This window comes from Gopherus flavomarginatus, chromosome 4 (genome assembly GCF_025201925.1).
Source record: "Gopherus flavomarginatus isolate rGopFla2 chromosome 4, rGopFla2.mat.asm, whole genome shotgun sequence".
NCBI lineage: Eukaryota > Metazoa > Chordata > Testudines > Testudinidae > Gopherus > Gopherus flavomarginatus.
The window spans coordinates 50,847,875-50,870,067 of record NC_066620.1 but is presented as its reverse complement, the minus strand read 5'-3'; the positions used below and the strand labels follow the sequence as shown (position 1 = coordinate 50,870,067).

At 38.9% G+C, this 22,193-nt stretch overlaps 1 protein-coding gene across 6 annotated transcripts in view; it reads left to right on the top strand.

Moving 5' to 3' along the window:
* The window catches only part of ESRRG (estrogen related receptor gamma), a 489,078-nt gene that overhangs the window by 189,973 nt on the left and 276,912 nt on the right, over window positions 1-22,193 (top strand). For 2 of the 6 annotated variants that reach the window (XM_050950236.1, XM_050950237.1), the window contains exon 2: window positions 8,177-8,332. The exons of the other annotated variants lie outside the window; for them this stretch is intronic. In XM_050950236.1, the coding sequence (XP_050806193.1) occupies window positions 8,298-8,332 (35 nt within the window). In that variant the 5' untranslated portion in view covers window positions 8,177-8,297. The remainder of the gene's footprint in view (window positions 1-8,176; window positions 8,333-22,193) is intronic. 6 annotated transcript variants of the gene reach the window in all.

Genomic DNA, 22,193 nt, shown 5'->3' with positions numbered 1-22,193 from the left:
CAAAAAGAGAGCAAAAATATTGTATACAGAAGCATATGTTAGTTAACAGCACATGGTGTTCTGTGGCAGTCTGAATACGTATTGAAAACAATTTCCTTGTGGGGTCTTCAGTATTTCTGTGAGTCTCGTTTTCCTTTGTTCTAACTCCCACTGGGACAGGTAGAGAAAAATGGCTGGTGCATCTGCTCCGGCCACTGTCAAACAGAAGCTTGCAGCAGAATTAATTCCGTCTTCTCTAATGATCAGCAAGTTACCTCATTGTCAGGAAATGGCCTCTTCAGTCTAAAGAAACCATCACAACTCCTCATTGTATGCTACACCACCTTTCTCTAATGCCTGCATCTCTTTTACACCAAAAACATTCCCACATACCTTTTAAGTTTAAGGTCAGCGTGGTTTCTTTTACTCCATAAGTCTGGGTGTTTGCGGATATACTATGTGTATCTCAAAGCTTTCAGATTAGAGGCCCTACATTTTATATCTTTTTCTTTTCTTCCGAAGAGCAAGCTCTGCCTTCCCCTTTATGTTAGAGGAAAGGTTAAGACATGATTGCATGATGAAGCCAGGCCTGCCACTCTGTATCCATCTTATTAAATCAGATTCTCACCTGGCTTGCCATACTGTGTTGAGGAGACATGTTTGTGACTGTCCAGTGCAGACAGCTGAGTGCTTCTATCCTGTTATATCCCTTTTCAGATGGATTTAGTGGCAGTTTTTACAGTTTTTGCACAGCTTTGTGCAATAGGAATCTTGCTCAAATTCTTATGTCCATGTTTTTACATAACTTGGCTCTCCCCAGAATAATTTGCAAGACAATGCTGAATAAGGAATGCAGCCATCCCAAACTCCTGGCCTCCAATGGAGGAAAAAATCACAGCCACAGTTATTAGTGCCTGCAGTTGCACCCAGTTTGAGCTCTTCTGTGGTTTGCTGGATGCTGTGCTCAAAAAGTGTGATATATATTGTATATTTTCATGCTTTCTCTGAGTGGTGGCACATACATATGTGGAGTGAGATGTGTGTGAAGTTTAGCAAGTATGTTTGAAATGGCTGAGTTTGGTTTCAGAGTTAAGTCCAGCTGTTGCTTTAAACACTTTGTTTAGTGCAGTGATTTATGCTGTACCAGTCTCACAGAAGCAGGCTGATGTGAATCATGAATGAACTACTTTTGAAAGATGAAAAGGATGTGAGTATTCCCTTTCTCTCTCCCTTGCCTTCCCTCATCCTACCCTTTGCTCCCCTCCGATCCAGTCCAAGTAAGCACATTCCTGTGTGATGCAGAGGAACTTGCTAGATACTGGTTAGTCTGGTTCTTATGTCTGGTTTTATTACTTCATTTATGTGTCATTTCTCACACTGTCTCCCTGTCACCTCCCCTACCATTTGAAACCCATATATGCTAAAATAGTCTTGAATGGATCAGTAAATGTGTGTCATAGAATGAGGCCAAACAAATATGTTCACCCAAGATCTGGGAAGTGGTAGCAGCTGACCTTTTACACTTTTTCTGCTTTTCAGGTCTTTAAGCCCTGAGCCACCCTAAATCTCCTGTCCCTATAAAAAGCTGCATTTTAAAAGGCTTTAGGAGGCTTGCTGACCTTGCAACCTACTTTGTAAGGAGTCTGCACCCACAGCTATTAAACAAAATTAATTTCAGCACTTTTAAATTGTTAATCTTGCAAAAGACAACTCGCTTGCTCTCCAGTGATCCCATAGGTCATCATTCTGTGTGCTGTAAGCCATCACTGGGGTTTGTGGCTCTGAACATCACCAGTCTGCTTGTGGTTTTCCAAATGCCTTTCCAAATTAATTCCCTTGCTCTCCACTTTCCCTCCCCCCTAGCTTTTTGAGATCTGGGAACTTGGTGAGCTATGTGGATTTAGCGGGCATTCAAAAATAGCCCACAACGTCTTATTTTCAGTTTAAGGCTACTCTATCCTAAATCAATGCTTCTGACTCCTCCACCTTATGGTAATGAACGTTGGGCAGCAGGACATTAATTCAGGTAGGAAATGACAGCTTTAGTATTCTGAGTGTTCGTTTTTCTATCGAAAGGGTTACATCTCTTGTAAGTTAAGTATCTCTTTACCCATGGGGCAAATGTTTTATCATGTATCAATTTATTTTGTATCCCTTTTAAGTGCATTTTGTCTGCCTGGCTGTAGAACTTGGAAATGTTGCCTTTTCCCTCCTTTTGATGGTGTGTGTGTGTGTGTGTGTGTGTGTGTGTGTGTGTGTGTTTCCCTCCTTTTGATGGTGTGTGTGTGTGTGTGTGTGTGTGTTAGTTATCTGGGATTATCATTCTCGGTTGTCCCTGCTCCTTCCACATCTTTTGTCTCTGCCACTCAAACCAATTTCAGCTATCTGGGCTTTCATTTGGGATAATAGCCTCTCTTTTTACTGTTGTCTTGTCATGTTTGATTCGGCAGCACAAGGGTTTTAAATTAGCCAAAATGTTTGCATGCTGAGCTTACTCTGCTGCCACTACCAGTTGTAGATCTACTGAACCACTTGATGCTGAAATTGATGATTGCTCGGAAAGAATAAGAAATTGTTGGTGACTACCGGGAAGATTCATTCACACCGAGCCCCTTTTAAACAACATAGAGGGAGGGAGAGAGAGATTTCCTTCATTTTCCTGCCACCTGGCTGGTGGTTGTATCGTGCTTGTGCCAGGTTCCTGCTGAGTGATTACAGTCTTGCTAGGCTGGGTAGTTCCTGTGATTTCAGAAATAAAAACAGAAAAAAACCCTCAAAAGATGTGCAGTTAAATTCAATGACTTACAGCTGCTGGGTTTTAACTCACTGGTGAGAGAGCACTTTAATTTCTTTCTTATTTTATTCCCTCCATATTGAATTTTACTTGTCAGAGGTTTTAACCGACAGAAAGCTACCTTCCATGGCTGCTGGAATTTGTGGTGCTAAACCACCAAATGGGAATTGAGCAGTTTTTTGAATATTTTTCCAATCAAAAGGAATTGGTCATTAATGGGATTTAGTGAGCTCTGGAATCACCATGTCAAATCTACCAATGACCCTCAAAAGTTGTTATTACTGGTGTTGTTGGTATTGAAAGAGATTTGTGACCAGAATTAACAAGTGGCCACCCTACCTGAGAAAGTAGGTATGGCTGTCTTATGCATAAGTTCAAAATAATCAGAAACAATTTGACAGATAGGGCTAAAAACAGATTATACTCTAATCAGTGAGGCCACAGAATTAAATGAGAAGTGGCTGGAATATTACTAGAGATGCAATTGTATTTTTATTATCTAGTACATTCACATCTACAAACATGCCTCTCCCCCACAAGTCCACTGAATGGCCGTGGTTTGATGTAAATCTTCTTTGAAAGATGATACAGGTCATAAAATGAGGATAATAGGTCAGCAAGTTTTCTGTTTACAGTAGCTCTTCATGGAATCCAAATCTGCATGAGGCATAGGAGGCTCCGTTATGTGACCCATGTCTCTATCAAACCTTATTGAGGGAAATTGGGTAACAGGAACATACGATTTGCCGCAGTAGGTTAGACCATCAGTTCTGGCATTCTACATTTTGGTAATGGCTAGTACCTGATGCTTTGTAGGAAGGTGAATAAACCTGGTCACGTCCCTAGCCAGTTGTGTAGTGGACTATACATGGAACTGTTTGTGTGTGTGTGTGTGTGTACGCAAAGAATAGTAAAAATGTGACAGAATTGTGTCACGTGATATCACACACACACGCACAGGCACTGACCTATTCAAATCCCAGATGGTGCTTGACCCCTACTCCACCTCAGGCCCCACCCCCCACTCCATCCCTTCCTCCAACTCCCCACCCATGCCATGCCTCTTCCCATTCCTGTTCCACCCCAGGCCCTCACCCACCCTCACCCTGCCTTTTCCTGATCACTCCCCACCTCTTTCTGCCCTGGCTCCTCTCCCCCCCCCCCAGCGTCTCTTGCATGCTGCTGAACAGCTAATCCATGGCAGGTGGGATGTGCATGGAGGAAGGGTAAGGAGCTGATCAGCAGGGCTGCCAGCGGGCGGAAGGCTCGGGGGGTGGGGGAGGCACTGATCCTTGGGACTGCTTGTGGGTGCTGAGCACCCACTATTTTTTTTCTGTGGGTGCTCCAGCCCCAGAGCACCCCCGGAGTCAGCGCCTATGGACACAAAGGAGCCAGACATATAGGGTGTGTGATTCCAGACACACAGAATACTATTCCTCAAGATTATAACCAAAAATTGTACAGTGTCCTGGATAAGACGATAAATATCACATATTTAGTAATAGGACTCTACAGCATCTAAACTTACAATGACGTTTGCACTGGTATTGTTACAACTAGGCTAATTCCATCATCCAGTTTTTCTGGTTATTAAATTATATGTTGTTGTTTTATAAGCTATCATTTTGTCTGAAAAACACACTGTGATGTAAATTTTAAGGAGTTCCGGTAAGTCTTTTTCTCCCTGCCCCCCTCATGTATTTAATAAATTTTGGGGAAATAATCTGAATGAATAAAACTCCAAAAATATGTATCTAATTAATGGTATGAATCTCCAGGGCCCAGCAATGGATAACTGCAGTGTACATCTAGCATGGCAGGCTTCAGTTTGCACCCAATAACAGCAGATTGAATGGGGAGGCAGGATACCATTATGGGTCTAGTCCTGTTATCTCTCTCTAACTGTTGTAATGTTCCAAATTGCTGATTTCTCTGCTCAATCAAGACAGTTGTATTACAGGAAAATATATTGGTAGAGGTGCTAGTGAGGGAGCTAATGCAAAGGATAATGAGTGGCTCTAGCTATGTCCTCCAGCAGACTTTGATGAGTTTTGATAATATATGGGATAGGTCTATCTGCCCTATTAGCAAATGTAGCCAGTTTATGCTCTACATACAAACTAGAGATTTGATAAAGCAGTAAATGAGTTTTCCGGCTCTCATGCACAAGGTATTAGATGTTCGAAACTTAATGGGATCATCATGCTTCTGCCACACTTCCGTTAAAATGTGTTTTATAACGTAAGCACGAGGCAGCGTGACAATTCAATGAGAGCAGAAAGGTGGTCTTGTCGCTAAAGCACAAAGCTGGGGACTTCTAAAATCTGAGTGTGGCTCATGGCTCTGCTTCAGAATCCAGTGTGATTTAACATCACTTTTCCTCTGTTTCCTCATCTGGTTTAAGTTGGAGCCCTTTGGAACATTTTCAGTTGAAATGAAATTTCAACAAAGTCAAAATGTTTAGCTGAAATGTTTCAGTTTCAACCAGGACATTTTTGAAACAGAGCTGAAGAGAGAGGGAGGGAGTGTGTGTGTGTGTGTGTGTGTGTGTGTGTGTGTGTGTGTGTGTTGAGGGGTCAGGGGGAGATGAGATGGTGGGATGTGAGACCAAGTGACTCAGGCCTGGTCTACACTCAGGGGGAGAAGGGAGATTGATCTAAGTTACACAAATTCAGCTACATGAATAACGTAACTGAAGTCAACGTATTTAGATCTACTTACCGCAGTGTCTTCACTTCGGTAAGTCGACGGCTGACCCTCTCCCGTCGACTCCACCTGCGCCTCTTGCCCCAGTGGAGTGCCGGAGTCGATGGGAGAGCGCTCAGCGGTCGATTTATCGCATCTAGACTAGACACGATAAATCGACCCCCGCTGGATCGATCGCTGCCCATCGATCCAGCGGGTAATGTAGACAAGCCCTAACGTTCACATTCTCTATAGCCTGGTGGTTAGGGCAACAGAGGTTCAAGGTCCTGCTCTGCCTGAATCAGAGTGAGCTGGGATTAAAATCTCTGTTACAGCAGGACCCTGAATTTGGGTTCCCCCCAACAGAGAGAGGTGCCCTAACACCAGGCTTCCCACATCCTCTCTCTTTCACTAGGACATTTGGATACATCTTCCCGAATCGAAAACATTAGCTTTTCAGTTTGAAAACGGACATTTTTACACACATCTTTTTTCATGAAAACATTTGAAAGGTTTCATTTTGGTTTCAGTGTGGAGTGAAAACAAATCCTAGAACCTCAAATGTTCTTGTGGAACAGAATGGTCATCCTCCAGTCCGCTGTAGTTAAACTTCTCCCTTGCCTCATGAGTTTTTATTTTGAGGCTTAAGCCCCTAATGTTTGTGAAGTGCTTTGACTTTCTTTAATGGAAAGTGCTGAATAAGTGAAAATAATAATTCAACCCGTTTCTGGTTTAAGAGACCAGTAGCATTTTATTCAGCAGCTGCTGGGAAATTGCCCAAAACGAAGTGGAAGAAAGTACGGGTCCAGGTGATGCATTTTAGTAAAACTGAGCACAAAAGAATGAAGTTGACTAGATAATAGAGTGCTTTTTTTTCTTTTTAATGTTTCACAGATATCACTGTTCTTGTGCCAAAATTTTACTAGTGTTGAGGAGATAGTATTGAAGTAGCACAGAAAATTCAGTAGACAGGGTAGGCAACATGGCTGCCAAACCAAAGACCTTGTATCAATACATGTTTCTGCATATTAACACAATTAGGCCAAAGCTTGAATATTTGCAGCACCCCTGGCAGGCAAGGGAAGTATTGTTATCCCCATTTTACATTGATACAGCAAGTGACTTTCCCAAGGTCACATACTAAGTCAATGTCTGGAGTAGAATTAAACTGTGCAGTTCCTAGGCCTGTGTTCAGGCCATTAAATGGCATTGTATCTCTGATCAGATTGGCAGCTATATTATAAGTCTATTTATTCCACTATCAAAGAGGAGGCTATATTATGACAAAGTTTTTGAAGCTTTGAATGTTTTCCTTTCTTCTTAAACAAAGACATAAAACTGGTGGCCACAATGTACACTCACAGTGGCCTATAGAGAGCTCTGTTTTAAGATTCACTAAGCAGAAATAATTGTGAATGACATAGTTTTGCAAGGATTTTTTTTTGCTAATGCTCTTAGTTTTGGTTCCCCCCACACTTTCAAGTATTGTTCTGAATTTTAATTTTTAAAATATTGCTCTATTTTTACTAACAACTTATTGCTAACAAAGATCGTCAACTCTGATTGCGTGTTTCTAGCTTTAATCTGTTTCCTAGCACTAGGGAGGCATTTTTACCTTTTTTGCAAAAAGTAACAAGAATGTCATATATAAAATTACCCTGTTTGAAAGAATGGAAGCTGCATCCCAATATAGATCACAGTGGAAAATGACTCAAAATTACATGACAGCTTCTCCCCCTTCTCTTCTCCCCCTTCCTTTTCTCAGTCTGTCTCTAGTTCAGCTACAGCATGAACCATGCACAGTGTATTGTGACATTTCAGTTTACTGTTACTAATAATTCCTTTGCATGTTTCATTAGTCTGTTATTTATAGAATCATAAAAGGGTCTCTACAATATTTAGCCTCTGCGATGTTGATGATGACATCCTAAAGATTGAAATGTTCTTTTAAAAGAAAATAACATGTAGGTGGAATCTTCACTTCACCGTCATATTTTATCGATTCTTTTGTCGTATATAAACTCTCTCACAATCTCTCTACAGAGAGGTGGCTTTAACTATATGAGCAGTCAAGGAAAAGTCCTACATCTTACAACATACAGTTACAGAGGCTGTGGAGAGCATGAACTCCAGATGCTTGTATAAACAAGACTTACTAGAAGTCTTTACCTCATAACTCCTCATAAGCTTACACCTGACAAGCCACTCAGAGCTAGAGGGCTGTGTTTTCCGTAATAAATTCCTTTTTGAACCCACTTGTTAGTCAAGTGTTGTGCACACTAACTACAGAAAGGGCCCTGTGTCTTGGGCATAAATTACTCTTGTGTGCCACTGTCTCTGAGCAGCCCCCCAGTTATGGATTACTTTGTTCTCGACTTGACAGGAACATAATTAGAACTGTTGATGAAATCTACCAAATTGTTCCTCCGTGGCCTCAATGGTCAGGAAATTTGGTTGAGTCGTATTTGTCACCGACGTAGAGGCTCTAAACACTTCATATTAACTATGTTATTAATGTGCCCTCTAATCTGTCCATGAATTGGTAACACTTGAAGTGAGCTGAGCTCTAATAGCACCTTGTGATGAATACATTGTAATGCTGTTAAAAAGTTTCTAGAGGGTGAAAAAAATGTTAATAAAAAGTGGATGTTGCCTTTTTTTTTTTTAAATGGAGATTCATTTAGGCCTTACATTGACAGACCGTTTTCTGTTCTATAGGATTTGCTGACATTTTGGCTGTTTCATTGCCAGAGGAGGCTTTGTGTGTCCCAGAGGAAGTGAGCGATCTGGCCATAACAAAACCCGCCAAAATATTTAAACACCGTTTCGATCTTTTCTAATGCAATGCATAGTGAATGTGACTAGAAAAGGATGGTGAGTTCATGAAGGGGGGTCATTTCCCTCTGGCCTGTCTGGTGAAACGTGCACAAATGAGCCACTGGGGGTTGGGGGTGGGATGATTAGAACCAGGAGCATTTACTTTGCCTCCTTCTCTCAAATATATTGCTTCATAGAAACATACAAATATTAAATATGGGTCTCAGTTAGTATGTTTACATCTGGATTCAGATCATGAACTTCCTAAGAGTTTGGGGTGTTCAGATGAGGTGTTTTGGTTATCAGCCCTTGTCAAAAAAATTTAGTCACTAATCACAGACTTGTAGATGTTTTAATCTTGCAATAAGATATATAGAAGAAATATTAAGACGGGACAATTACTGTTGAAAACCCTGAGCCTGCCAGCCATGGTTGATGGAAATCCTAGAAGTTACCAAGCAGGTATCACAATGCATTGTAAGGAGAGTTATTTGTTATGGTCCTGATTCATTCGAGTTGATATGTTTTGGATCAGGCCCGAAAAGCTAAAATACTTGGTTGCTCAATAAGATGGCTTTTGTAGAGGGAAATGTCTTCAAAACAAAAAAATGATCTCATGCTTTAATGTCACTTTGAAGAACATTGAGATTCTTTTTACCTGGATAAGTAATTGTGTTTAGACAAGTAGTTAGAATACGAAAATGCTACAATAGAGATGTTCACATGTAGGGTTTTACGGGAATGAAGACAGTTCTGACAACATAATGTTTAGAACAGAGCTGGCAGTATAGAAAAACAATAATTTTATGTCCTTTAGCTACTCTGCAAAGAATCAGGTAAATTGCCTTCCATTGCTGCAGTACCTTTGGTGATTTGTTTTTATTAATTCTCAAACAAAACAAACAAACAAATGGAGGGGAAAAAAACCTCGAACCATGCAGCCTGCATTAAGCTAATGCTTAGTGTCTGATTTAAACCCACAAATGTAGAGAAATTCAGAGCACAGCTGAAATTTTGTGTTTATCTCACCTGTAATGTCCATCACATATCCCATTAGACCACCTCTTGCTCAGAGGTTACCGTCCATACTAACATAAGCTAAGGAGTTTCCATCCTACTAAGCTGTATTTTCTTGCTCATGTGGACTTAATTCACATGCTTAAGAATGTCTGAAGAGGGTAAATACTTGCAGTGAAGTATGTAGCAGGGAAGAACCTAACAAGAGGCAGTGAAATAAGTTGGCTATGATCCCTGTTTTGGAAGCAGCTCTACATGAGCTGATCCCTGCAGTTGCCGAGAACTGTTATGAATTTAATTGGGGTCCTGGGTAGGCATCGGGGAGAGGTGTCTATCTGTGTTGCTCCAGTCGCAAGATTGTGACCTATGATAGCAAGGTGCTGTGTAAACATAAATTTTGGGGCCCTTGTCATGATTTATGAAGTCTTTTTCTTAGCTTCCTGTCAGTTTGTCATTGAATACTGGATAGAAGAGAAGGTTCTGATCCTAGTCTTTTAACCCCGGAATCCATGGTGCTGATTTACTATCTCTTCCTCCCTATGACCAGCCGATATCACAGTAGGTCTGCTTGCAGGCACAATGGGACTGTTGCCTACAAAGCTGAGACACATTAGTGTGGGAGATGGAGATTTTTCAGACGCTGACCCATGGTTTCCTCAGATCTCCAACATCTTCCCCATAAAATGCAAGTCTCATCTTTAACCTCTCACAATAATGAATATAATCATAAATAATAAACCATTTAAAGTTTTTAAAAAACAAAAATTGCCATTTTTTTTTAAAGAGGGAGAGACCCAGAAATGCAGGATGTTAAAACTGCATATGGCTCTTTGCAATTTTGTAAGGTGCTCCGATACGTGGTTAATGGCTGCAGTATAAATACATTCAAAAAAATCTCTTTTCTTTTGGTCCCACTCATTCTTTGTCTTTGCCCTTCTTTTTCTCTCTCAATCCATCTATTCTGAACGTTTCTTCTCCTTTTTAATTTCTCGCTTCCCTTTACTTAAGTGCAAAATCACAGGCTTTTGGAGAGCTTTCCAAATAATTGGATCTTGTTGCTTGCAGTGTATTCCAAACTCTGTTATAGTACCTTTGTTGTATGTGGGCTTTAGAATTCTTTGTCATTTGGGATGTTACTGTTACCCAAAGGCACACTTTATATCCTGTATCTACGTCATCTCACTTTCCTTTTAGTATGTATTTGCTACTTATGACATTTTTATTAAGGACTATTATATTATTTTTCTGATACTATTGATTTTCTTTTTGCTTTCAATCTCCCGTGGGAATGTTGTGATATATACTCATTTGCTCCATCTATATATACATTTCTATTTTCATTCCCCAGATGTGCTAAGGGCTGACAGGAACAAGGGCCTAGTCTGATCTCACTTGCTGTTTACCAGTGTGAGTTTGGAGTAATTCCACAAAAATCGGTGGAGTTGCGCCAGTGTAAAAACAGATTTAGATCAGAATTGGACACTTAAATGTTAATTTGGTAAAACTGTCACTCTACAGCATCAGTTGTGTGGAGCATATGTTAGTAGATGCTCATGTTTGGAATGATGATTCACAGTTAATCGTTATAAGAAATAGGCTTACCACTTCATAAACTCTGAGAAGGACTATTTTCTTTTCCAAACATTTAAATTACTCAGCCATTTTATACATTAAAACCCAATTATAACTTAGAGTATCAGAGAATTTCTAAAGCTATTTTCTTCAGCAATTGTGCCTAGACCTATATTTTATCACTGAAAGTTCACACTCTTAAATGCATATTTTTTTAACAGAACTAGCAAGACATTTGACCAGACATCAGGTGTTGCCCTAAAATACTAACAGCAAAACTATATTTTGTCATTTCAAAGGTTGAAATTCTACTCTTGGATCAACATGTTCTTGGCTTTAAAAAAGAACATAAGGTTTTTGTAGGCTGAAACACTGAAGCTTATATTCTTCAGAACTGATTACCAATTGTGCTTTTACCTCAGGTTAGAGATAGGCCAGTACCAGAATACTAGATCCAAGCTCTTTGCAGCTAACCCTCTCTCCTTCCTGACCCTCCCACCCCCTCTTTTCTGTTCAGATCTGAAACCCTCAAACTCTGGGAAAGTTGTGATTGATATCTAGACTTCATGGTTTGGGTCCATCTCTATTCCAGATAGCCATGTCTTCTGCATTTCAGATGGCAGAGCCCTAAGCATTTGGCTCAAGCAGGGCATGAATACCATAATAAACCACTCCTGTTGTTTCTACTATTCTGTATGCACTGAACTAACTGAAGTTTGAAGAATCAAATAAATATACATTAATGACAACGCTACTGTAACTTAAAGGAAAACTCTATCACTCAGACTAGCACTATGAAATTTCTGTGCACCTAAATGAAGTCCAAAATGTAGCCAAATAATCATTTACCAGCTTCCTTTGAAACTGCAATATTTAGAGACAAGCAAAGGCTGCTTCAATTAGTTTGCTTTAAGTATTTTATGAACACTGCATGAGAGAACAAAGCCAGAAGGAAATTTCCCATTCCCACAGCCTTATCCACAATTTGAGAAGGGATTTGCAGGATTATGAGTAATGATGTGTACTTGTTTTGGAATTGAAAGATGTGTCTCACACACCAGGTTTTGGCCGTTACCTACTTGCATTAACGTGGTCTATCTTGGCGGGATTCGATGGCTAAAAATCAGCTATGGCCATGCCACAAAATGCAGAAATCCCTACTGTTTCATTTTGGAATACAACCCTTTGTGATAGTAAACCTGATTTGACAGTGTCCAGCTGAGAAGATGCATGATATATGACCTATTTGCAGTATGTGCAATTTTTTGAAAATGTTGTCCAAGACAATAGAATAATCTTTCAGATTATCCATTGGGAGGCTGATTTCTCAGCAGAAATATATGTGTCTCAGACTGTATTAGTCTGGGGCAGGCAGGTGATCACTGTAATTGTAGATAAAGCAATAACTAGGGATTTTCTTATGTGTTTGTAAACCCAAAGGGAGGCACTTAGAAACTAATAAAACACTCTCAAGTGCAGCCCTAGAAATGTGACTGTCTATTTGTTGAACATTGACCATGTATTTTTGTAATGTAGCTCACTCTCAGAGCCTTATCCACCCATTGGGAATTGATAGCATAATTTTTACCAAACCTTTTCCTGTCTAGATCATGGTTAAAAATCCACAGGTAACCAGGAATTCAACAATTGGAAAATTTTCACCTCTAGGGCCAAGTTCTCTTTTCATTTGTGGCTGTATAGCTCAGGAATAACCCTGAGGTACTTTGGTATAAGAGAGAAGAGAAACCTTGGGCCATATTTTAACATTAGATATGATCAGCATAACTTGGGCAAAACCCAAATTATATTGTAATATTTTCGGAAATAAAAGTACTGACTTACAATAGCATAATGCCTTCAAAATTCATTTTGGAGATGCTTTTACTTATCAAAAATATGTTCAGTTGTATCTAGGATTGCCATCTAGGAACATACACATTCTGTATCATTTAGAGAGAAAGGGAAAAAGCAATTTTACCACCAAAGACTCCGATTTCAAAACAAGGAATAGCTGTGACATTTAATGTGGGTCCAGGGATGTCATGCATGAAAAAGTGAAGGGGGTGTGTTTAAAAAAAGAAGAAAAAGAAGACATTAAAAGGGAACAAGCAGCTGCAGTTCTGTTTTCATCTATTGTGAGTCTTGTATATGGAGCCTAAGCTGAGATAAGAGTCTGGTGTGTCCCTTCATGTAGCGCTGTAAAACTGTATGAATTAAAGTTCCCAATGATATTAAGATTAACTAAGTAAAGTTACACTTGTCAATAGCTCCTCTTGTTAGATATTTAAAGTTCAAGTGCTTATTTGCTTTAGTTAAGTGCTCTGAAGTGCTTCAAAAGGCATTGGCCCATTTATATAAACAAATAGAGAAACTCACTGATAGTCTACTCTACCTAGACAGAGTGTCTTACCCAACACTAAGAAATCCCTTACTGGTGTCTGAAAAGGATCTGCCCTAGCGGCCTCCAACACACTTGAGCCTTTATTTTATATTCTTTGGTCAGGACTTTCTCATCATAGCTTACATTCAAACACAATTTTCATGCTGCAAATAACATGGAGAGGGAGTCAGGTTAGTAGCCCAGGTGCTTATTTATACAGAGTACAAAAGTGACTCATTATCCAAAGTACCATGGAAGACTGATTTTCTTTCAGATTATTGCTAGACTTAGTATTTGTGCCACAATATTTTGTTCTCCTTTTTTCTGGAATGTGCTAATTCGGTAATATGTTTAATTTTTAGTATCCTTTCTTGCTTGAGAAAATCAAAGGAAAACTTTGACTGTAGTGATATTTTGTTACCTGTTACGTGGACTGAGTTCTAAGAGGTCATGTAGCCATAGCTCAGACATATTTTCAAATCTAATACTTGGAAAATACCCATTTCAGTGGGAATTCTTCATGTCCGTTAATAGAGAAAGGGAGAAGGAAAGAAACTTGCTGATACTGAGAGGCTTTTAAGCTATTTACATGCTTCCGACAATGCCTACCACTTGTCTTCATGATGACAACTAAGCTATCCCACTGTTGCTTCTGTACATACAAACCCCTTAATCCCACAATACCATTTTTCATTCAAGGCCTTGAAGCCCAGGCACTTCATTAAGTTATTTATTGAAGAGTAGGGAAGTTTATTAAGCAAGTCTCTCATTTGCACAGGCTCATGCATACAAATAGGTGGATACAAATTATGAGTAGTTACCTATTAAAGTCTAGGCAGTTAAACCCTGAAGTGAAGGCGAGTTGAACTCTGTGCAGGGTTTGGTTGGCAGAACTGGAGTCTCTGATGAACAGCAGTACATGGACTCTTTTTTTGTTCTTTGCTGTTGCCCTTTAGAGAGACAGAGCAGCTTGCAAAATCAAAGATGTCCCAATAGGGACTGATTTTCCCATTGAGGATATGAGAGAGGAACTGCATGAACTGTTCATCAGAGACTCCAGCTCTTCTGGCCAAACTCTATAGGGCTTATTTGTTAGATGTGGGCTGAAATGCAAACCAGAGAGCTGCCATAAACTACACCAAACCTCTACCAACCTCCCTCCAGAATGCAAAGTACTGTGAACAGAGGGATTTACCTGAACCATGCCATTATGCTGAAATAAGATAATTTGGCAACCTGGATGAAATCAGTATGTTGCAGTAGTCTTGATTTGCACGTTTTCTTCTGTGTGATCCAGATGCTGTCTGTGAGCCCCAGGGGCAGTACTACTGGTAATTTAAAGTTCATTTTAAAAAACAGAAGTTTGACTAATCTTACAAATAGTGAATCATGGCATAGTTTGAAGATTTTTTTGTCAAGTTTGATCAACTCCAAAGGAAATCTTTACTAAATATTAGTTTTGAGATGAATCAGGGAAGGTAAGATGAGTCTTTCCTCATCACAGGAAAACAGTGTGTTATCTCTTTGTTTGAGTAGCACGGGAAATATATTTTTAAAGGATTTATTTATTTTTAAAGGTCAGAACAAAAGAAACAGGCATTGAAACAGAGTCAGAGTCCTTTTCTTAAATGTACTGTATTGTAGTGCTTATAGTGCTGCCTATAGCTAAGGTGCTCAACACTTTCCATTGTAAGACCTTGTGTTCAATTGCTTATAACTTTGCCAAACTTCAACCATTTGGATTGAAATTTCCCTTGCCAGGTGCCTAGCTCGGATTGATTTAAAAAAAAATTCAGCTAAAATAGTTCAGCCATTTCCAAGAACATATTTCACCATTTGCCAAGTCTTTAAGATGTAGTAGGTTTGGAGCTCAGTTTTGCTCCAGAATCCAACTTGCAGGCTGCCCATAAAGCTTTGAAACATATCTATCAGTCCTTTCCAAGGTTTAGTTCCCATTTATACACTGTATTTGTCCATCTTATTTTCTCGCTAAAGTCTGATGTCCCTTTGCCATTTATTTCCTTAGACAATTCACTATACCTTTGTTATTGTTGATAAACCGGAGAGGGTTCAGAGAAGAGCCATGAGAATGATTAAAAGATTAGGAAACATGCCTTATAGTGATAGACTCAATGAGCTCAATCTCTTTAACTTAACAGAGAGAAGATGCAGGGATGAGTTGATTACAGTCTATAAGTATTTACACGGTGTACAAATATTTAATAATGGGCTCTTCAGTGTATAAAAGGAAGGTATAACACAATCCCAAGGCTGGGAATTAAACCTAGACAAATTCAGATGGGAAATAAAGTATACATTTTTAATGGTGAGAGTAATTAATGATTGGAACAGTTTACTAAGTGTCATGGTGGATTCTCCATCACTGACCATTTTTAACTCAAGAGTGGATGTTTTCTAAAGGATATTCTCTAAGAATTATTTTTGGGGAGTTCTGTAGCCTATGTTATAGAGGAGGTCAGACCAGATGAACACAATGGTCGCTTCTGACCTTGGAATCTGTGAATAGTTGCTTTCCTTTCATAGAATTCTCACTATTCTTTTTATATGCACTTCAGATATATGAAGTAATGTGGTGAATTTTTGGCCCTATTGAAGTAAATGGGTGTGTTCTCATTGATTCCAGTAGGGCCAGGCTTCATTCAGATTGTATCATTGTTATGTGGCTGTGTGTGTAATGTTCACATACAGATGCATAGTGTGTGTAGATATATACTCTATTACAGACAGGCACCAGTTCTATGCCCACATAAAAATCACAACAGGATCTAATAATAATACACTCTTCCTTTGAGAAGCTTTTAAATTTGTTGTGTAGAGTTCATCAAATTAAAATATATAAAAGGGCCAAGTTGTCCTGAACCTTGATGCCACTATGAGCTTGTGATTTGGCTAAACAACTCAATGAAAGTAGTTTGCAGAGGCTTGACTTTCCAGGTGCCTCACCCAGGCACACACCCCAAGTTCTGGTGGACATACAGGCAGTTCCCCTGGTAGTTGTCCTTCCCAACAGGCTTTCTTGTCTCTCCTATCCTCTTCGCCTGTTCTTTACAAGACTGGTACAATCAGGTGCAGTAGCCTTTAGTGACTCAGGTTTCTGCAGGACCCTATGGGCCTTTCCCAACTTCCCTGAGCTGAGGAAGGGAGTCAGGTAGGCAGCAGAGTGCCTCTCATGCCCCATCTGCTTCCCATTATTAATTACATTGTGGCAAGGAGTGTTATGATACCTAGGGGGAGTCACCTTCTGGGGTTCTGATGGAACCATACAGCCAATCATATCCATTCTGTATGTGGCCGTGATAAATGTCACCTAGACTCCTTTTATTTTACAATCCAAAGTGTGCATTTCATGATCCATGGTATAAACCGCAAAAGATTTACATATATTCACTTCTGTATCTAAGCTCCATTCACAGTAGTGATGATTTTGGAGCCAAACTTGCAGTGCTTCTTGCAACATGCTGAGCACCCTCAACACCTGTTGAAGTCAATGGGAGTGGTCCACTGTTTGTCTAGCAACATATGTACGTCAGTTTGTGGTATGAAGTTTGTCTTGTCCCTTGTTTAGGAAGACCATAATTCATTTATGCCTTTGCTACTTGCAGGAAATGCAGTCATCTCAAACCCATGACAACAAAACTTTTATCCCCACAACACACTGTCACTCATCTTCTCACACATTTTACATATGTATCATTTATTTTCATCAGCATCTGCCTTTCCATTGTTGATTTATTCCTTTCTAGGCCTCTGCCCTTTCATACAATACTAGATCAAAAATCATGTATGTGTAGAGGAAAATGCATGATTTCAAAGAATACTGGTTTTAAGATTTTTATTGCCAACATGAAAGCAAATGTGAAGTTACATTAAATTAACCACTAATTATTTGTCATGAAACAAAGAGTTAAATAAAAATCCTCTCTCTGTCCAAATCAGACTTTTTATCCCCACTCCAAGAAAACTGTTGCAGGAGGTTTGTGTGGTATGAATAAATGTATTTCTTTTAACACTTTCAGGTGTAAAAATGCTATTGTTTCATTTGAGGTGTGAGGAGATGTGCTAACCTTGTCAATGTGGAAGCAGCAGAGCAGAAATGATAACTGTATATACATTTTTTTTTACAAAAATTACTGTGTGTGTGTGTGTAACTGAGAGACAGAGAGAGAGAGACACAACTTATTTAAATCCTGAATACAGTCAGACCTCATATGCATTGTTAAAAAAAAGAAGCCCTAAAGAATTGCATATGGATTAGGGGGATGAATATTCTATTATTTCAGTCTGTTCTGCTGATCTTCTTATTGTGACTTTGCGCTTCAGAAATCTGCCAGGAATTTGGCTTTGCCGTACTAGGCAGTAATTTTAAATGTGTATCAAGCACTTGATAGTGTATGATTTGCGTGCTGTTGCATTCCCATTCCCTAAATTTTCCACCAATTTATTACTTTTTTCATACTGTTTTAATATTTCAGGATGATGAATATATACAGCATCATTAAAGGTAAATAAAAAATGCATGAAATTAAAAAATGGAATATTAGATGTTTCTTTCCTGTAATCCCTAGGTCCAATAGGAATGAAATGTCTCTGTTCTGTCAAGTAATCCCTAAACATGATTAGGGACCTTGTACTTTCCACATAGCCCACATAATATTTGTATCATATAAGCCTATTTATGTAAGGTTTGAGTAAAAGTTGTTATTAGAAGACCTATAAACCTATTTTACAATTCAGAAAGATTTGCTTGCCTCTTAATCTCTCTACTTTTATTATTTTGCTGGAGTTGATGGCAGTGCATCCTTAATTCATTTTTCAGAATGCTGTTACATCTTTTGGGTACTTATATCATGCATTAGCTGGCCCATTGAAATGTATTTTTGAGACACAGGATTGAGTTCATCAGTTCATCTACTTCTATAGCTTCTCCTTAAATCTGAGCTAGGAAGGATGTGTAACCCTTTCCTGCGTCTTTTTTCTGTGACGTCCAGATTTAATCTGAACCATGGGTCAGGAAGACGCAGGAATCTTTTCTGTTGCGGGTTTTTTTTTGTTTGTTTTTTTAAGGATTAATTTTCTATGTTTGAATCACATGAGATACATTGGTGATGTTGATGTTTCCTACAGCATCACATATTGAAATCAGCTTGTGATTTGACCAGCTGATTGAGTGGTTTTAGAGGGAAAAACTGCACATAGGAAAAGTTTTAATTGAAATACTAATAGGTAGGAGATGGAAGATATGATAGCTAATTCTGGGTCAATTTTGTTATTTCTTCCTATAACACTGATCTATTTTTGAAGCAATAATACAACATTCCCTTCTTGGGAATTGAGTCTTATTGTTAAACATCTTCCATTTCCATTGCAAGGACATAATTGTGCCCATTAATTGGAATAGCAGCAAAGAATCCTGTGGCACCTTATAGACTAGCAGACGTTTTGGAGCATGAGCTTTCGTGGGTGAATACCCACTTCGTCAGATGCATGTCATGCATCTGATGAAGTCGGTATTCACCCACGAGAGCTCATGCTCCAAAACGTCTGTTAGTCTATAAGGTGCCACAGGATTCTTTGCTGCTTTTACAGATCCAGACGAACACGGCTACCCCTCTGATAATTGATTGGAATAGGCATTTCTCTGAGTAAGGAGTGCTGAATATAAGACTTTATTAACAAATCTTTTGGAAGCGTATTGAGTCAATCTGCTCCATATTCCTGGCTCTGCCACAGATTTCCTCCGATGATTTTGGGCAAGTCTCTTAATGTCTCTATGTGCCAGTTTTCCGTCTCTAAAATGGAGATAACAGTACAGGATTGTTGTCAGGCTAAATTCATTAATGTTGTGAGGTGCTCAGATTCCATGATGAGAGGGAATCTTAGAAAAAACTGTTCATAAATAAAATAAAAATAGTACTTTTGTGTGTAGTTTAACTGGCCTTTCACAATAAGAGTATTTTTAGTTCATATTTGATGATCACCATGATAATTCTGTGTTTCACGTACTTTGATTTGAGATTACATTATTTTAATGTTACCTAATTGTTTCTTTTAAAATAAATACTAATCAAAGAAAAGTTTGTACTATTTTCAACCATATCCCACTGAAATTGTACTTTTAGTCTGTTTTCAGCATTTAAGGTAGTTTTCCTGAGCAGTGGCTCAGTGCTTGTACTTACGAACAGCAAGAAACATAAATGCTCACTGCTGAGCCACTCTTTCAGGAACACTAAGATCAATAGTGTTATTTAGTCTGCATTTATGGGGTGTGTTAAATAACCACAATTCCTGATGTTCAGCATGAATATGGCATGTTTAAAACTGCAGTCTATATTGCCCAGAAAAATCTAATGCAGTCAGAACCTTCGATCCTTACTCTCATTTAAAATAATCAGTTTAGGTGATCGGGGTTGTTTTGTTAGCTTGAGACATTTTAATTATTTTAGCGTAAGTAAGTGAAGGAGAACTGAGCTTTTCGCACACAAGCCCTCTCTTCCTCCTGGCAGCTCAGGGAGTAGAGCTGAGATACCCTTGTGCCGTGCGGATCCTCAGTCTTTGTTTTGTCTCCTTGGTGCCATTAGTAGCGGCCCTTTAGTTACAACAGTTTGGGGAGTTGCCTTGCATACAGGGGACCCAAAGTCAGAGAAGTACAAAGGTGAGTGTTATGTCATTCAAACTGAAATGTGCACACCCCACAACTTGCACTGGGTGCTGCTGGCCTGTACATGAGATCTTGCCATATATGCAAAATCAGTTTCAGATGCCTTTATTGCTGCAGTTTAAGTGGAAGATGAGAATTGCAAAGGCAAATCTTAATTTAACCAAATAATATTGTACTCTCAATCCTTAAAATGAACTAATTCTTTAGAGTACTTAGGAAGATAACATATTTAAATAACATAGGTATTTACGATGGAATAATTAGATTGAGACTATGCAATGGCTGCCTGTCGTGGTAGTTTCACTGCTTTTACTTCACGAGAAGTAATATCATTATTGCAAAATTTCCAAATTGCTTTTCACACAAATCCACAGAAATTAAATCTCCTCCTTGTTATAAATATGAAGTGGTGTCTTGAGACACTACTTTATTAGCACAGATCTATGGAGACAACAAGCCAAATTGTGCTTTCAAATACACTACTGTAAATATGGAGTAACTAAATTGAAATTGAACTTGAACTCGGTTGAAACTTTGTGTCAGTCCCTGATTCAGCAAGGCACATAAGCATGAGCTTAATTTTAAGCATGAGTAGCACTGGAGGACTTTAATAGGGCAACTTGTGCTTAAAGTTAAGCATGCACTTGAATGCTCACTGAGCTGAGGGGAACTAGGCTTAGTATATAGAGTGCCATGTGGTGCACTAATAGTGGTGAATGATGTACATTGGAAGTCTTCAGAGATCAGTGTCAAACTCAAAGGAAATAACGTGAGTACAGATCTTTGTAGATCATGTCAAGTTATTTAGATGACAAACGAGCATATGATACAATACATATTTGTGTCTGCAGTGGAGGCTTTGAGCCAAATTCTGCTCATATTACTCGTTTCAATCCAGAATAATTCCAAAGAAGGCTATGCATTATGTCAAGAAGAAAGGGTGAAACATCAGTGCAAATTGTACTACCACAAAAAAAAGAGAACAATTTGAGTGTTTAAAATAATATTAACTTTGAGCTCAAGACAGAGCTGCGAATTGAGAATTCTGCATGACAGCTAGCATATCACCTATAAAATTGTGATATCACCTGTAAAATTGTGCCTAGGTGTTGCTGTATACAGAGGGCTACATCAATGAGTCTCTACTTAGGCAACATAACCTTTGATTTCAAGGGGAATTTTACCTGATTAATAACAGAGTAAGAACTGTGGATTTGGTCCAAATGCACTTTTAGAGGGTTCCATTACACTCTGCAGTGCCATATACCAGACTATTGAGAAAGTGTGTGTTACCACATGGGTTTAGTAATCTTTCGCTGGCTTATCATTAGTATCACAACTCAATCTCTAAGCACTTATCAGGACGTATAGAATCATTCATGCTCATAGAAGACCCAGATGTACTACAGTGCCTGCAAGTAGAAACAGCAGGACTCAGTAGGAAGCAATGGGAGACTTAGCTGATAAGTAACTTGTTTTTAAATAGATCTTTGTCAGGACCATATTGGCTTTTTTAGCTTAATTTAAGCAATATCAGAGCTTTTTATGTAAAGTGGAATAAGTTGCACAAGAGAATAAAAATAAGACTTCTCCCAAGTGATATAATCGGTTTTACTTGCAGCGTCAAACCTATTTTATGGAGCAAATCATGAAGAACCATAATTTTAAAAACTGAAGGCTACTCATGGTAGTAGAATTAAGCACATAAGTAAATGTATACAAGTTCAAGGCCTATATGTGCATCTTCACTAGCATCTTAATTTGCTCATAAAAATAACCGCTTACGATTGTAATTAGCTGATTATCACAGTCTTAGATATGCAAAATGCAAGTGTAAACCAACTTCTAGTTTTTAAACATTTGGGTCCCTATGTTTTAGGGTTTGAGCGAACACTCGTTGAAGTCAGTAGCAGTTTTTCCAATGACGTCAATGGGCTTTTGCATCAGGCCCTTGGTGCTAATGTTGTAAACCTTTTACCCCAACAGCTTGTGGTTACAGTAAGGATGACTATTACAATCAAGATTATTGGAAATATGTGGTACTCTTATAGCCATATCGCGGTGGTTTGACCTGTTCGCAGTCATCACCAGGATCTGTTTTTCCCCTAAAAATAAATAAATAAACACATTTAATTCTCAATCTCATTGCAGTATTCTAGTGGATTATCAATCCTCAAAAGTGTTCATGCTTGCTTATTGTTTTAACAGGAACATTTCTGAATGAGTGGATTTTCAAATGCATTAACACCCATTTATCTCTTTCTTCCATT